Source organism: Schistocerca piceifrons, chromosome 1, assembly GCF_021461385.2.
Source record: "Schistocerca piceifrons isolate TAMUIC-IGC-003096 chromosome 1, iqSchPice1.1, whole genome shotgun sequence".
Lineage (NCBI taxonomy): Eukaryota > Metazoa > Arthropoda > Insecta > Orthoptera > Acrididae > Schistocerca > Schistocerca piceifrons.
Genome location: NC_060138.1, coordinates 677,096,698 through 677,113,667, shown reverse-complemented (window position 1 = coordinate 677,113,667; position 16,970 = coordinate 677,096,698). Strand labels below are relative to the sequence as shown.

The following is a 16,970-nucleotide window of genomic DNA, read 5'->3' as shown; positions in this document are numbered from 1 at the left end:
TTCTACATTAACACAAGAGAATGAAATGCCAACTTACAGACATTATGGTTTTCAGGAACCAAAGTTAATTATAACTGGACAGGAATAATTTATATTTTGATGTATCTTACTCGCATGTGTTCTTCAGACTACACCTTTTTTGGGAGATGAGGTAACAATTTACTGATCTATATTCCAGCCCAAAAGAGAAACTTCATCAATAATTGGCTTTAGCACCAATTCCACTCCACAACACAGCCAAAATTGAAAGCTATAATTTATTACATTTTCAACAAAAGGAGAAAAATTGAAAATAAATGAAATCAAATGAATTTAGCCAAAATGGCAGTTTACTTCAACAGTAACACCTGATCAGATTGAAACAAAGTATCACACTTAGTTCACATATAATGTTCCTCCATGACACAAATGTCCTAAACACTTATTTATGTACAGTGTTTGTGACTGAATTATTGAGTGACTTCTGGCAACAAAAACTTACAAAAATTAAAAATGATGGCTAGCATCTTCAAATTTCAATCTAAATTCCATCCAATCACTGGCGGGCAGTCTACGGTACAATATACATATATACGGTGTAAGCAAAGGACACTTTCACTCATATACATCTTCTTTGTCAGCAATGTATCTTACGATATCAGCGGGCCTCACTAGTTTCTCCGCATCTGAATCTGGAATTTCAAATCCTGGAAAAAAGTTAGTATGTCAGTAAGATTTCATAAAGAGAACTACAAAATGACAGGTAAGTATTGTACAATGTCAGATAAAAATGACATGCAACAAATATAAAGAATAAACAAAATAGTTAGAACCTCCCAAACTTAAGAGTTCTGGAAAACTGACATACTATCAAAGGAAAAGACCATGTTCAGCATATTGCTTTTGCAGTTTTATTACCTGATACTTTCATCTGTTCTAAACACATCAGCTTCAACTATCATTGGTCATTGATACAACCTTGTGCAACAAGGTGAATACTGTAACAACTTATGTATACACAGATCATGTTTACTTAAGATGTGACACCATACACATTTTTGTAAAATGCCCTAAAGATAAACACTAACGGCTTAAACTATCCAGTTATGTATTAAAATTTCTATTTTTTAAAGGGTTAAGTGGAATATGGTTGAAAACTATGTATTGTGTATTACACATCTCACAGTATTTGTGTTTTTTGTGTGTTCTTATCTCCTTATGTTATTTCATTCTTTTACATGGAAGTGAAGATTAAAGTTTAATTTCCTGCTGACAACTAGGTCGCCAGAGACGGAACACAGCCTATGACAGCTAAAGGATGGGGACGGAAATTCGTCATGTCCTTCTCAAAGGAACCATACATAACCATACATACACACAGTTGCCTTAAGTAGTTCGGAGAAACTACAGAAAACCTAAAACTGTATGGTTGAAAGGAAATTTGAATTCTCTTATTCCAAAGTAGGAAAAGATATAAAATAAGTTAACTGTGTTTCCGACAGTCAGTCATTGATGTACATTGATGCACAACGTTTTGGCAGAGTTAACCATTTTTTAATTCGACTGTTTTTTTAATAAGTACATGGCAAGAGAAAATTACAGTGCTAAAATTTTAATTACAGTACATAAATAATAATTTACCAAATTCATCCTCCATCGCCATTATGACTTCTACATGATCAAGAGAGTCCAAACCGAGATCATTCATAAAATGGGAATCCAAGGTGAGCTGTTGAAAATAAAAATAAGATTTTATAGTTTTTCCTTTAGGAATACAATGTACAAAAAGTCACATGCAAAGACAAATTTCTGTTTTATTGATGCTAAAAGACAATTTAGATGAATATAATTTTTCATTGTGACAACAATTATGTGATTCAATAACTCTGCAAACATGTAATAATGTCCTCAATTTCTCTGCTAGGCTTTGTAGAACTTGATGAAACTTCCTTGGTATTCTGCACAACAAATTGCAACAAGGCAAGAAAAGTTTTTTGCCATGAGTGTTGCTGATCTCTATTATTATACAAATCAAACAAAGCAGAATATTAATACTTTCCTGGAATTTGTGCTCAATTTATAAACAGCTCTTAAGCTCTGATGAGACCAGCTAGCATTTTCAGTCAATTACTTTTCATTAATTACTGCAAACTGATAATGTGCTTGAAACAACTCATGCAGGCATGCACAATTACATCTGAATTGCCAGAAAATTGATAATGTTTTGAAACTATTCAGCTGTGCAGTGCTTTGAAGTAACAACAAGAATCTTTGAGACTAAGAATAAACCTGTGCCTCTGATAAATGGAGCAATTACATTTAATATAAGGTCTCAAGTCACTGGCTAACCAGTAACTGAATATGTGGCAAAGTCATAGAATTCAGTTAAGCATAAAGTGAATCAATGACAACAAAGAAGCAATTCAGAAGGTCACAGAATATGCTTGTATTGGAAATATCTGCAGCTTTTGCAATTCCAGAGAAACTGACATGGGCACATTGTTCATTTAGAATGCCAGCTGTGTTAGATAAATGTTAGAGATCTATTTCTTAACATAGTTTTTAAATGCAACATCAAATTGTGAATAAAAGTGAAACTGTAGAGCTGCACAATAATAAGCCAACACATCATTAAAACCAATAGGCCTACTCCTTTTGAGGAATAAAAGTAGCACACACAACTGTGCTTTTGTAACTAAACCAAATCTGTTGCACTTAATCATATTGACACATTAGATACTCAATGAGCACTTGGAGGACACACACACACACAGAACTACCTCTCACTGCTACAAAAATCGTAAATGCAATGGTATTCTGAACACTTATGACAATTATTCGACAATTCAATGGATGTATTTCACTGAACAATAATACACCTGAAACGAGATTAGGAAATTATTTTCTTTTCACACAGGAGGTATATGTTGTCTAACCACACTGTTGTCTATAAGCTTAGTGTTTAAATCTTTAGGCACGAGATGGTACACGATATGCTGATGGTATTTTCTCATCATATGACTCACCATGAAGAGAGAACAATTGCATGACCATATCATGTAACCTGCCATGAAACAGCAATGGCTGCATGCCCTTAGCACGCAACCTGTTATGCTAGGGTGTCCTCCCCTTGTGACCCTCCATGTGTCAACAGCATTCATTTGTACACAGATGGTAAACAATGGCATTCACTTAATGCTCATACTGAGTGAGCTTCTCTGTATGAATTAGACAGTACTTGTGTATATTATGTTAAACGCATTGTTCATCTTCCTGTGTGCTGTAGCTTAATGGCTATATAAGTGAAACTGAACTGTATCTTGGATGTGTTAAAATGACAGTTAAGATTTGTCTGATTTTAGTTTGACAGACACACATTTGCACTCTACACGCTGACTGCCACGAGCCCCCTGGCGGCCACAGCAAAGCCTCATGACTGAGGCCGTGGCCTGGTGGTGAATCATCTACCACTATGTGCACAGCAGTCAACATGTTAAATAAGAATTGCATCACTACCAGAATTCTCAGATATTACATATGAAAAAGCAAGGAAGGTTACGTTTTATATAAGTAACAGCAAATGTGAGCTTCATACAATAATAGCAAAATGTCAAGCCACATATTCTATTAGCCTGAATATGAATTTCACCCTGCAGTACATTCTTTCAATGAAGAGAGTACATGAGCTGCTTTGACTTTGAAGCAAAGTAGTTAATCTCTCATTGTTTCCAATTACATGTCACTGTCATTCGTAGAATGTACTGAAGAAAGCAATTATTTGAACAATGTCTTTCCCATATGATTATATGAATGCATACCTCCTTTCTTCTATTTTCTTGGAATGTCTCCTAATGCTTCATGTAAGGAAGTGGGATGAGGGAAGGGTGATTAGAGATTAATATCCCTATAAGAGGATCATTCGAGATGAAAGCATAAACACGGACTGGATGTGGGAGTTTAAGGAACCATCACAGAATATACTGTGGAAAATCTAAATTTACATACAGCAAGACGATTTGAGCACTGCTCCTCCCAAATGGAAGTCCAGCGCATTAAACACTGTGTCATCCATCATGTTTACTCTTGTGCAAACATGTTGCTACTGTATGAATGTTTACAACTATTTTCTACTAACATTCCGTTTTATAGATGATATCAAGAAATTGATTTTGATCAGTTTTTCAAAATGAGAGCCACAGTTGATGATGATACTTTTGATTTTTTTACAGTTTCTCTCCTGCACATCACAAGTTATGTAAATCAAATGGTTTCTTTATGTTAAAGACAGAAATATTCAAGTAACAGATTTCTAATAAAACTAGATTTGATCTGGAATAAAATTGTTTGTCATAAGATAGACTGTCAGGTGGATTACATTATCAATTACACTGTCTAATGATAACTTCCAGTAGCCCTTAAAAAGAAGCCTGAAATTAATCAGGATATCTAAAACAATTCCACAAGAAATAAACCGACAGCATCCAAGTCACTCCCATGGTGTTGAACAATGCACAGTTCCAAGCACAATATTCTAAGGTATGGAATTCTACGTTAAACACCACTTCTGCTATCTCTTCTTCCAAAATTGGGACTGCACAACTTTAAATAGGTTTTCACATTGTGGTTTTCAACAGCTGATATAAGATACACAGAATTTCATGTCACTGTTAAATCTTGCAACAAAATAACTATCTACTTGGCCAACAAAGCATAAATAGCCTATTTTCTATAGCCGTAAACATTAAAAGCTTTATACTAATACTACCAATCTCCATTATGTTTGAGCCTGACAGTGGATAGGAGAAACATTTGTAAAATTGTATATTATGTATGCTAAACATGCCTCAATGAATATCTGAACATTAATTGGACAACTCAGCATGCAAATCAATCTCAATAAAAAATGCCACACATAACTAGGTCATGAATGATATTATGCACTTTGTAAGAATATGTCATTTAGTTATGTAATGAACATTACACTGTACATATAAAATGATTAAGTACGAATCTTTAACTGCGTAGGCAAGTGTCCTGCTTTGTAACTTCCTAACAATTAAAATTTTATACAATCTCTCAAAGATTATGCTACCCAAGCATGACAACTTGGTTCTTACAAGTGTTTCCTACAAAAGGGAAGAGTTCTGTGTGGAAAATGCTACTAGAACTTTAACATAAATCAGACCTTGTCTAGTTTTGTAGTTGACCTTTCATTCATAACAGTAACTGACTTCTACTCTATTGCAAAGAAAATATTGCTACTAAAATTAAATTATTTCTTACACTACTATATTTCATGTACAATCATACCTTATTTGGATCTACTTTATCATATAGCCTTAATACCAAAAGCACTCTGTCCTTTATAAGCTCAAGAGTGAGTGGTTCCTTGGCACTGTAAAATCGTTTTGGCGTTATCTGAAATAACGAAAGAAATAATATGAGTGTACCTTATCTGCAGTGACCTTGTCATAAGCTGCACAAACTTTAAGCACTCTTTCACGAATCTTGTCCATTGTTGGCTTAGCCTCGGCAAAGTGTCGGACATGTCCCTTCTGCCAGAAACCCTGTTATCGAGGTAAGATTTAACATCAGATACAAATGGCTTAAGGTCCATAGCTAACTCATACTTAACTACAAGTTAAAATAGAAATCTCAAACCTTTTCCTGATACTTTCTCAGTTATGCAGTAAAATATTAGAATCAGACTAATGAAATTTCAACAATGCAGATCGAAATATTGTGCAAATCCTACAATGATATCTAGCTGCATATCTCAGAAAGCATAGAACATCAATGCCAAAACACTGAAGTTATGTCAACCATTTAAACAGTCTTTGTAATTGCACCATCAGCACTGACAGATCATTTCGTTTCATTATAGACAAATAGTGAGCCATACCAAGAAACATAAGAACTGAAAATGAAACATTTACAGTAAATGTATCCTTCAAATAACAAATTGACTACCATATGATTCATTGGTCCATATGACTTAGGTATCACATTTCTTTTGGACACTGTCTTTTTCTCACACATCATAACCTCCCTCCCTCCACACTACCTGCAAACAGTGGTAGGAAAATACAGTTTGTACACAGGGTTTTTTGTTAGGTCTGAGGAATATCATTGCCCTGAAGCTTAGTGACAATATTAATCTTGATGTGTCTGCCAACCACTCAGGACCTCAACTCTACTGTGAGTGTTTTTGCACCTTTCAGTAGTTGTATTTTACCTCTCACAGATTGTTAGTTATAAGAATTTATTATTGGTTAGTAAACAGGTATGGCTAGTAATGTATACTATTACAAGGTCACTGGGGTTATTGAATTCACATCTGAAAGGTTGACACTGCTGAAATTTAAATGTTTTCTTTAAAAAAAATCTGCAGCTGCTATGTAATTTACAATCTCCAGACTGCAAACCACCCAGAACTAATACACCTTGTATTTACATAACTTTAAGAAACATGTCTGTTCCGTGTGACCTATGACTTGTGTAAGCATAACTACATCCATCATAAAATCAGATGGCAAGTTTCATATCTTAGAAACTATTTTCCAATAATGTATGTGTACATCACTACTTAATTGCTAATTATTTTCAATACTTCTTCAAACTCAATGAATTCACAATATGTGAAGCACTGTATGCAGAACTTACTACACAATTCATTCATTCATATTCCTTTATGCTGTCTGCAGTGTGAAATACAGTAACTAAATTTCTACAAATGAAGCAGGCCACCTTCATTGTTTGCATCCGAACATTATTCTGATACTTACGAAACACACATGTCACTATTATGACATCTGGTTGCAAAAACGCCTGCCTACTTACTTGACACTTCAGGTTTTATATGAATAAGCTACCTGAGCAAAGGCCTAATGCTTCCCCACCACAAAATATGACTTCTACTTTAACACCGAAATCGCAGTGAGGCAGTAAGCACGTATCTACAAGAAGGTGTGAATATAGGTATTGTGCCTAAAATTTATATTAACCGAAATGCAATGCACTGAATAATGTTTGGTACCCGTCATCATCATATAGAGAACAGGTATAATAATTTTATTCTGAAAGAACATGGAGTTATCTTGCCTGAAATGCTTATTCACGATATGAGGTAACCAACACACAAATCAGCTGGCCGATTTCAAATACTCCTGTGTACTTGAGGAAATATCGTGTTTTCGTTTACCACTCAGCACAAGGTGGCACATTTCCTGAGGGAGAGGTTTTACACTTTACTGTGCGAACCAGTCATCTTGTATATGCCAACTGAGAAAATCACAATCTATGTTTACACATTCCGTGCAACTTTTCTTGTCTTGAGGTGTTAAAGCAGAACATTAATGCCGACAAGAACTAACCTGGCCGGAAAGTATTTTTGGCCTTTGAACTGTGTCTAACAGGTTGTTTTGGTGTAAATACTTTTGCTGCACACAAATTGCTGTCATTCTCGGCAAAGTCCTAAATGCACACACATTTCTCGCCAAGACACACCGCAAACCTTGTGCTATAGCAGCCATTTTCGCGCAATAGAACCTTTGCCACACTTCGACCCCCTGCTCCTTGAATTCTATATTTTGTAGCCGCAACCAAAGATGGCTGAAGACGAACTCTTGAGGTGTCTGCAGATAATTATCACAATCTTAAAGTAAAAATTAGTTTACTCACGGGTAGCATTTAACAGCAATAAGAGCACTGCTGAACGACGGGGAGAGATGATGATCCTTTATTAAGTTCTTAATTAGCTTTCCTTGCTGAATTGTAGCTTGGAGTAAACAAAGATAAAGTGGTTAACGTCGATATGTGGTCCATTTCTCCGCTCGGAACCGCGTGTTTTACAAAGTTCAAGGCGATACAGAGGACCTGAAAAACTACCATGGCTTAGCCTCAAGCTGAAAATATTTCTGAAGTTGAGTTCTGTTTGAATGAGGTTCTGATGGGAACTCGTCTTGATCTGCTGCACAGTAACTAGTCATTAATTGACTTGAAATGTTTTACTTTTCTAATCAAATGGATTTATTGTGGAATTGGCTGAAGTTATAAAATTTTGTGTGCAGTAATTTTATATTTAAAGGTATTCCTACAAATATTGCTTCCTTCATAACTATGACTATTCCTTTGTTGTATCTGACACTATAACGTTTTTTCACACATTTCGTGTCATAAGCTTCCTTTTTCTGTTACATTTAATGCACTGCTCTGTTATTATATTGGTATAATTGTTCACAAATGTTCTCCTGTTTCTGTTTTTTTTTCCACTGACTAAAATGTACGCAACGAGATGACACAAGGATAAAGGCCGGTTTACACTAGGTGTGAACTGAACGTCATATCGGGCTAATTCGCTTAGCCCAGTGCCGAACGGTGAAAGTAAGGTCCTGAGATACTGTTTGTGATACAAAAAGTCGGAATTGAGGAACTAACAATAAAGAAGTTCATGAGTCATGACTGTCCAAAGTAAACTCCATAAGGCATGTTCTTGATCAATGTTTCGTGCTAAAGTGCTAAGAAGTGAAACATTCAAAAACATCGATATGTATTTGTAGTGATAATATACACATACAAACACATTAAACAATGCTTAAGGTCGAGTCACACTGGCTGTCCTGTTCATGTCACGTCCCATTAAAACACTCGCCAATGCATTTCAAATGGCGGAATCCACTTTGGCCATCCCGTTACGTAACGGCACAGCACCTTCAATGATTCTCGGTAAGACGTCATCCGACCATTGTTGATTAAGTCATCCGCAAAAGTAGCGACAGGCCAACTCTTGTTTACACCAAACTAACCACATGTAAAGTTTGTGTAATCGGGTTCAAACCGAGGTAAACCGAGTTGGGACGCAAAAACTGAGATAATGTTCAACGCTGTTCTCTCTGCCACGCGTCTGCACAGCTTAAGATTCAGTTAACGAACAAGAGCTTCACAGCATCCCAGTTGGTGGTCACAAGTGTGATAGATACTATGTAGAATGTTATTTTTGGTCTTTTGGTTCGAAATTTTGAAGACAGGCTTGTGCAAAACCTGAAACATGCTGTATTGATTTTAACGGCTATCGGGCACTCGTAAGGTAGCCATGTGGGTGTTACCGATTATGGGTGCTCACGGCACTATAGGCCGTAATACAGGCTCTTTTGGTTTGAAACTAAACTTGTGAAACATCTGAAATATGCAGTATAAATTTTCACAGGTATTGGTCACTCGTAAGGTAGCCAGAAGCCTTTTCACGAGCATGACTGCATACCGCGACACACGCCACAGTTCTGCGTCTTTTGTTTCGAAATTTAGAAAATGAACTCGTGAACTACCCGAAATTTGCTGTATAAATTTTCACATCTACTGGGCGATTTTAAGGTAGTTAAATTCCTGTTCACGAGCATGGCTGAAAACCACAGTACAGGCCACAATTTCAGGTGATTTCACATGAAATATTGAAAATGATGACACACCTAAAACTTGTTGTAATGATAAGGCAGCCAAATGACTCCCGACGAACATGACAATTGAAAATACACTCAGGAAATACTTCGAGTTTGCTGTAAGACTTGGATGGTAATCGCTCCATCATAAGTAGCCAAATGCCTCATCATGTCTATAAATGGTTGCCGTGCTATAGGCCGCAATTCGGAAGTACACTCATGGTGTGAATTTGCGTCTCTGAGGGAAACGTAGTGCATGTTTACCTTTCCATTATGTTTTATTTTTCCTAAGTAGCAAATAACATCATAAAACTTTATTTTTCTCCTTCAATGGAGCTGACTTTTCAGTTATTGAAAATTTATTTAATGAAAATTACTTCATCAATTTATGTTACTTGTACACAATGTAGGCATCAGTATTGTTCTAGTATTGTAAAACCTAAATCATTTTTCGATTTCAGTTGGCTGGCCTCGCTTATGGAGGAACATCCAATGCAAAATATTAAAATAAAAGCAAAATTCATCTACTACAACAAGGGTGAGCGTGGTGGAAGTAGGTTTATTTCTGGTGGCAGCAGATAATGAAACTGTCAGAAATCTCATCCCAAGAAACCTTGATGGAGATGTGACAATCCATTGATAGCTTGTATGAATGTCGCCATTTGAAATATATTGTTGGAAGTTTTGATGTGGTGTAACTGCAAATGGGAATTGGCTTTAAGACAGTAGACTTACGTTTTGAGAGGAGATGGTTCTAATCGCCATCCAGATTTATGTTTTCTTTTATTTTGTTAAATCGTTTAAAGGGGAAACTGTGATGGTTCCTTTGATGTTTACTTCTCGATCTTCCCCCAATTGGAATTATACTTGTCTCTTATGATCTCGTCTTTCACATGACTAATCTTCCTTCTTACATTGGTAATAAGTTGGTGACTATCAAAATTTTGTTTCGAGTTTTGTTTGAAACACATCTCAGTGCTTCAAAAATAACGTTCTGTGTATCATATTCACAACAATTCACTTTGATGTACAACACATCAGTAAATTTATTAGTTAGTTGCATGTTCCATGTATCATGTGAACAACATTTTTATCGAAAGAATGTGGAAAGAGACTGTTTACAGAATATGTATACATGATCAGTATTAACATTAATGAACATATTTTTTAGTCCTACTCATGCAACTATATTTAGAAACTAAGTTTCTTTTTAATAGGTTACTATTGTTTAAAATAGAAATTCTTCCATGTAATTGACAGAGTTGTTGATTAGAAACGATTTAAAGTTAGAATTAAAAATTTAATTCCCTATCTGTCAGACATTTTCTGTTGTTGGAAAAATGATGAAAAACTTTTGTTCACACATATTTAACTGCCTTCTGAGCCACTTCCAGCTTTAAAAACGGGCAGTGAAGGTAACTTTTCTGCTACTGTTGTAGCTATGGACATCAGTATTCTTCTCAAATTGTGATGTATTACTTCTATGCAATTAATACAGTACTTACATTCTGAGTGATGAGTTACCCCAGAAAATTATTCCATAGGTATTATTGAGTAGAAATATGCTAAATAAGTCAGGAGGTTAATTCATTTATTTCCAAGACTAGGAAAAGTACTTAAACTCAATTATTTGAGAAGCTCTGTAGTATGCTTGTCCCAATTCAAGTTTTTATCAATATGTGCATCCAAAAAATAGGAGCACCCAATCCTGTTTACTGACTTCTACTCACATGCTGCATCTGTTCTTTGTCTGATTTTATTTGTTGCACAGAACTGAATGTACAGTGTTTCCTTAAGATTTGAAGAGAATTCATTTTCAGAAAGCCATTTAATAACTCCCTGAAAAAGTCATTATCAATCTCTTCTGTTGCTTCCCCTCTGATGAGATTCATTGTAACATTAGTATCATCTACAAAAAGTACAAATGCTCCTTGCTGGATCTTAAGAGGAAGGGTATTTACATATACTATGTAAGGAGTAGGAGTGACCCAAAATTCAGCGATATGATACTCCCTTTCGTGATTTCTGCCATGTCACTAAAATTTTCTAACATCCCCACATTTTTTTGAATTATCCACCACAACTTTTTCCATTCTGTTTGTTAATTATGATTCTAAGGCTTGTAATGTTTATTGACTGAATGTATAAGAAGTATTTTCAGTCAAGCAAGATTTCTGGAAACCAAACTCTGATATACTAAGAAAACTGTTTCTGTAAAATGAGAGCCTGTCCTTGAGCGATGCAAATGGAAAAATATACGAATCTAGAACATCAAATCAGCACACATAAATCTTCCACACAGTTTCACACCAAGGAAAATTTCAGAGTCAGTTCTTCTATGTAAATAAATGTCAGTATTGCACAGATTTTTCATTTAGCTGATTCTGTACACACTTCTACGCTGGTGTGCCAAGGAAGAACTGGAAAGGAACTGGACACTTTAAAACAGCTCATGGCAATACAGTATATTTTCCTAGTACATCAGATAACTCCATCAATGGCGACACCTTGTGAGTACACAAGGGGTGGAATGCCACAGTGATTGAGTTCAAGCCCATGAGTTACTGAATAACACTCGTGAAATTCAACACCAGACCTTGCAAGCCAAATGTACTACTGGCTTATGCACCAATTTCAACAGCTGATGATGAAGATTTAGAAGAGTTTTGTGACTCTCTTTATAGCTGCCTAGAGTGAGTACCCTAAAAGGTAGGGAAGTGCAATTTATCAAAAGAAGTACTTTGCTGTCACAGTTTAGACAAAAGAAATGATCGTGGAGATCGACTGATTCAGTTCTGTCAGGAAAACAAGTTTGTTATAACCAATACTTTCTTCCAACACCATCCACAAAGAGTTTACATCTGAGCCTGTCTCATACATTTTGCTCACCAGATGGTAGAGTTTTGTCAGGACTGGCTCTCCCAAGGCTGTCAGTAGTTCTAATGGAATGTTGTCTACTCCTGGGTTCTTGTTTCGCCTTACGTCTTTCAGTGCTCTATCAAACTCTTCACGCAGTATCATATCTCCCATTTCATCTTCATCTACATCCTCTTCCATTTCCATAATATTGCCCTCAAGTACATCGCAATTGTATAGATCCTGTATATACTCCTTCCACCTTTCTGCTTTCCCTTCTTTGCTTAGAACTGGGTTTCCATCTGAGCTCTTGATATTCATACAAGTGGTTCTCTTTTGTCCAAAGGTCTCTTTAATTTTCCTGTAGGCAGTATCTATCTTACCCCTAGTGAGATAAGCCTCTACATCCTTACATCTGTCCTCTAACCATCCCTGCTTAGCCATTTTGCACTTCCTGTCAATCTCATTTTTGAGACGTATGTATTCCGTTTTACCTGCTTCATTTACTGCATTTTTATATTTTCTCCTTTCATCAATTAAATTCAATATTTCTTCTGTTACCCAAGGATTTCTACTAGCCCTCATCGTTATACCTACTTGATCCTCTGCTGCCATCACTACTTCATCCCTCAAAGCTACCCATTCTTCTTCTACTGTATTTCTTTCCCCCATTCTTGTCAATTCTTCCCTTATGCTCTCCCTGAAACACTGTACAACCTTCGGTTTAGTCAGATTATCCAGGTCCCATCTCCTTAAATTGCTACCTTTTTGCAGTTTCTTCAGTTTTAATCTACAGTTCATAACGAATAGATTGTGGTCAGAGTCCTCATCCGCTCCTGGAAATGTCTTACAATTTAAAACCTGTTTCCTGAATCTCTGTCTTACCATTATATAATCTATCTGAAACCTGTCAGTATCTCCAGGCTTCTTCCATGTATACAACCTTCTTTTATGATTCTTGAACCAAGTGTTAGCTATGAGTAAGTTATGCTCTGTGCAAAATTCTACCAGGCGGCTTCTGCTTTCATTACTTCCCCCAATCCATATTCACCTACTACGTTTCCTTCTCTTCCTTTTCCTACTATCGAATTCCGGTCACCCATGACTATTAAATTTTCGTCTCCCTTCACTATTTGCATAATTTCTTTTATCTCATCATCTGCAGAGCTAGTTGGCATATAAACTTGTACTACTGTAGTAGTCGTGGGCTTTGTGTCTATCTTAACCACAATATGGCGTTCACTATGCTGTTTGTAGTAGCTTACCCGCACTCCTATTTTTTTATTCATCATTAAACCTAGTCCTGCATTACCCCTATTTGAGGCGGCCGCAGTGGCCGAGTGGATCTAGGCGCTTCAGTCCGGAACCGCGCAACTGCTATGGTCGCAGGTTCGAATTCTGCCTCAGGCATGGATGTCTGTGATGTCTTTAGGTTAGTTAGGTTTAAGTAGTTCTAAGTTCTAGGGGACAGATGACCTCAGATGTTAAGTCGCATAGCGCTCAGAGTCATTTGAACCATTTTTGAACCCTTATTTGATTTTGTTTTTATAACCCTGTATTCACCTGGCCAAAAGTTTTGTTCCTCCTGCCACTGAACTTCGCTACTTCACACTATATCTAACTTTAACCTATCCATTTCCCTTTTTTAATTTTCTAACCTACCTGCCCAATTAAGGGATCTGACATTCTACACTCCGATCCGTAGAACGCCAGTTTTCTTTCTCCTGATAACGACGTCCTCTTGAGTAGTCCCTGCCCGGAGATCCGAATGGGGGACTATTTTACCTCCGGAATATTTTACCCAAGAGGACGCCATCATCATTTAACCATACAGTAAAGCTGCTTGCCCTCGGGAAAAATTACATCTCTAGTTTCCCCTTGCTTACAGCCGTTTGCAGTATCAGCACAGCAAGGCCGTTTTGGTTAGTGTTACAAGGCCAGATCAGTCAATCATCCTGACTGTTCCCCTGCAACTACTGAAAAAGCTGCTGCCCCTCTTCAGGAACCACACGTTTCTCTGGCTTCTCAACAGATACCCCTCCTTTGTGGTTGCACCTACAGTATGGCTATCTGTATTGCTGAGGCACACAAGCCTCCCCACCAACGGCAACGTCTATGGTTCATGGGGGGGGGGGGGTGTTCGCCTCATACGAGCAATAAATGATGATTCGGCAATATTACGTCATACTTGGATCAATTTGTGGCTGCTATCTGTTCTTTTATTTATTTTACACGTTATTACGCTCTTCAAACTACTGTAAAGTGCATGGCAGAAGCAGCTGTAACAACAGTTTGAAAGTATCATTGGTAAGATTGTTCTAAATTAATTATTCAGCAGACCTGCATCTGACTGCGTCTGTGAACGTGTTTCTTGCACTCCTCCATTTTGCCAAAAATGCAACATGTATTTGACTCAGCAATCAAGTTTAAGAGAATAATGCTGTTTGTGCAATGGCATTAAGATGGTACTGGAAAATTAACTTTTGGCTCTGATGTTTACTTGGTTCTTTCATTGGTGGGTAACTTTTCTTTACTACTCATTTACATATTCAATACAAGCAAAGGATGTGGATTGTGATTCAGGCTGTTAGATTTAAACACAATGTTGATCTCAATATATTTATTGTTAAAATTTTAAGTCATACACAAAACTTACCATTTCAAACATTTTTCTAGCACGAATCACTCTTACAAAATATTTTACAAAGCGCTTACTGCGTCAGACCTTGTACATACAGTTCCTAACTCTGAACATTATCTAACAAAAACCAATTTGAAATGATTATATATCTTCTCTCATTTATGTGCTACAGTTTGTTCAGGGGCAGCAACCTACCTTAACGCTGTCACCACATGTCTTCTTCCTCCGGGCACCTAGCTGTGACTTCCCCCTTAAAGCTGTCTGCACACATCTGCTTCCTCCGGGCACCTACCTGTGACTCCTTGGTTTTTTTACTACACGCGCCCAGCTCTCTTAACCATCAAAGGACCTCTTACTCAGAGGTATTATACTCGTTCCACTTTGTGGTTGGCAACTACTGCCTATTTTCTGGAGCTACCCTGATCAGACCTTAGCACATACCTTTCATAACCCCCTGATCCACTGAACCAGAATTTTGTGGGGGAATCTGTGCAGTTAGCACAGATTTCCCCACGAAATTCATAAAAAAATACAATGTAGGATACAATACAAAACATACATAGTATTCCAATTAAAAGAGTATTACACACCAATAAAATTTACCAATAGAAACAGAATGTGAAGTAAAATGCATAATATCATTTGACCGTCAAATTGCAGTGAATCAAAGAACATCAAAATGTACAAAACAGAAACGCATGAATTTAGGGCAAAGACATCAGACCATACGTTATTAAGAGAAGTGTATCAAATACCATCAAAATTTACAAAACAGAGGAAAATAATGTGAGGTAAAATCGATAAGGTATTTATATTTTGAATTGTCTAAAATAACATCAAAAGTTATAATACAAAAATATAGAATGTGGGGTAAAATGCAGAATATACTTAAATTTCTAAAGAGTAGTGTACCAAATAGTATTAAAAGTTACAAAATAGTATAAAAGACATAAAGACTCTATATAAAAGCATAGTAATTTGGGGTAAAATACCTCAAATAACATCAACTGTATCAAACAGAAATGTAGAACTTGAGGTAAAATAAGTAAAATAGCTAAATATCCACTAGAAGTTGACAGCAAATGTGCATAAATGTCTCATAGAGAACTCTTAATGCTAGTGAAATAATGTAACAAGATACTTTAAGCAATAGCAACATTAAATATAAAATATGTGTCACATCAGGTGACAGCAGATATTGACTTTCAGTTACAATCATGATCTTTTAGTAGACCTAGAGTACATGGCAAGTTTAATTGACAATAGTAAATGAAGAAGATATGTCACAATAGGTGACAGTTAACATTGAGTATAATTGTAAACTGCAGTAAAATGTTGGGCCTCTGGTGAAGAAACACACTGAGCCACAACTAGTGTCAATTGTACAGCCCATGTCACGTCAGGTGACGGTATACACAGATTCTACTTGTAAACCATAGTAAAATATGCGGCCTCAGGTTATGAAACACACTGAGCAACAAATAATGTCGATTGTACAATAGATGTCACATCAGGTGATAGGACATACTGATTTTAATAGTGATCAGTAGTACAATAACTTGAAGAAGAGTGGGCATCAGGTGACAGGACATACTGAGCCACTTTATTGTAACCGTAGAATACCTGCTAAGTCAGGGGATAACTCACCCTGTTTCAGTTACCACAATGAAAATTTATATTGTGTCACAAACAGGTCTCTCTGATGATGAAACACTCTGAGCCACAAATAATGTCCATTGTACAATACCTGTCACATCAGGTGATAGGACACACTGACTTTAATAGTGATCAGTAGTACAATAAGACTGAAGAAGAATTGGCATCAGGTGATGGGACACACTGAGCCATGGTGGTATCGATTGTAAAGTACATGCCAAGTTAGGTGACAACACACACTGAATTTATAACATCTTGAACCATGTGAAGGTATTTGTCCCATTCATTGTGTTTTGCATGACAGAAGATCTTAATTAATTTCACCAATTTCTTCATTAACCTGTCTGAGGGATTCGATGGAGCATGCTATCTGGAGACATAAATGGGGGAAATTTAGTGAGTCT

At 36.5% G+C, this 16,970-nt stretch overlaps 1 protein-coding gene across 2 annotated transcripts; it reads right to left on the bottom strand.

Annotated features, from left to right (window-relative positions):
- Nucleotides 1–311: 311 nt before the first annotated feature.
- Nucleotides 312–7,559, bottom strand: LOC124709120 (acyl carrier protein, mitochondrial). 2 transcript variants are annotated; one of them, XM_047240779.1, is made up of 4 exons: nt 7,353–7,559; nt 5,430–5,546; nt 1,621–1,708; nt 312–686 (listed from the first exon to the last, which is right to left on the bottom strand). In XM_047240779.1, the coding sequence occupies exons 1-4, from the start codon at nt 7,509–7,511 to the stop codon at nt 595–597; spliced, it is 456 nt and encodes a 151-aa protein (XP_047096735.1). In that variant the 5' UTR covers nt 7,512–7,559; the 3' UTR covers nt 312–594. The 2 variants fall into 2 exon arrangements, with proteins under 2 accessions (XP_047096735.1, XP_047096743.1); XM_047240787.1 differs by lacking the exon at nt 5,430–5,546 and adding an exon at nt 5,290–5,397 and having other exon boundaries at nt 7,353–7,554.
- Nucleotides 7,560–16,970: the final 9,411 nt, after the last annotated feature.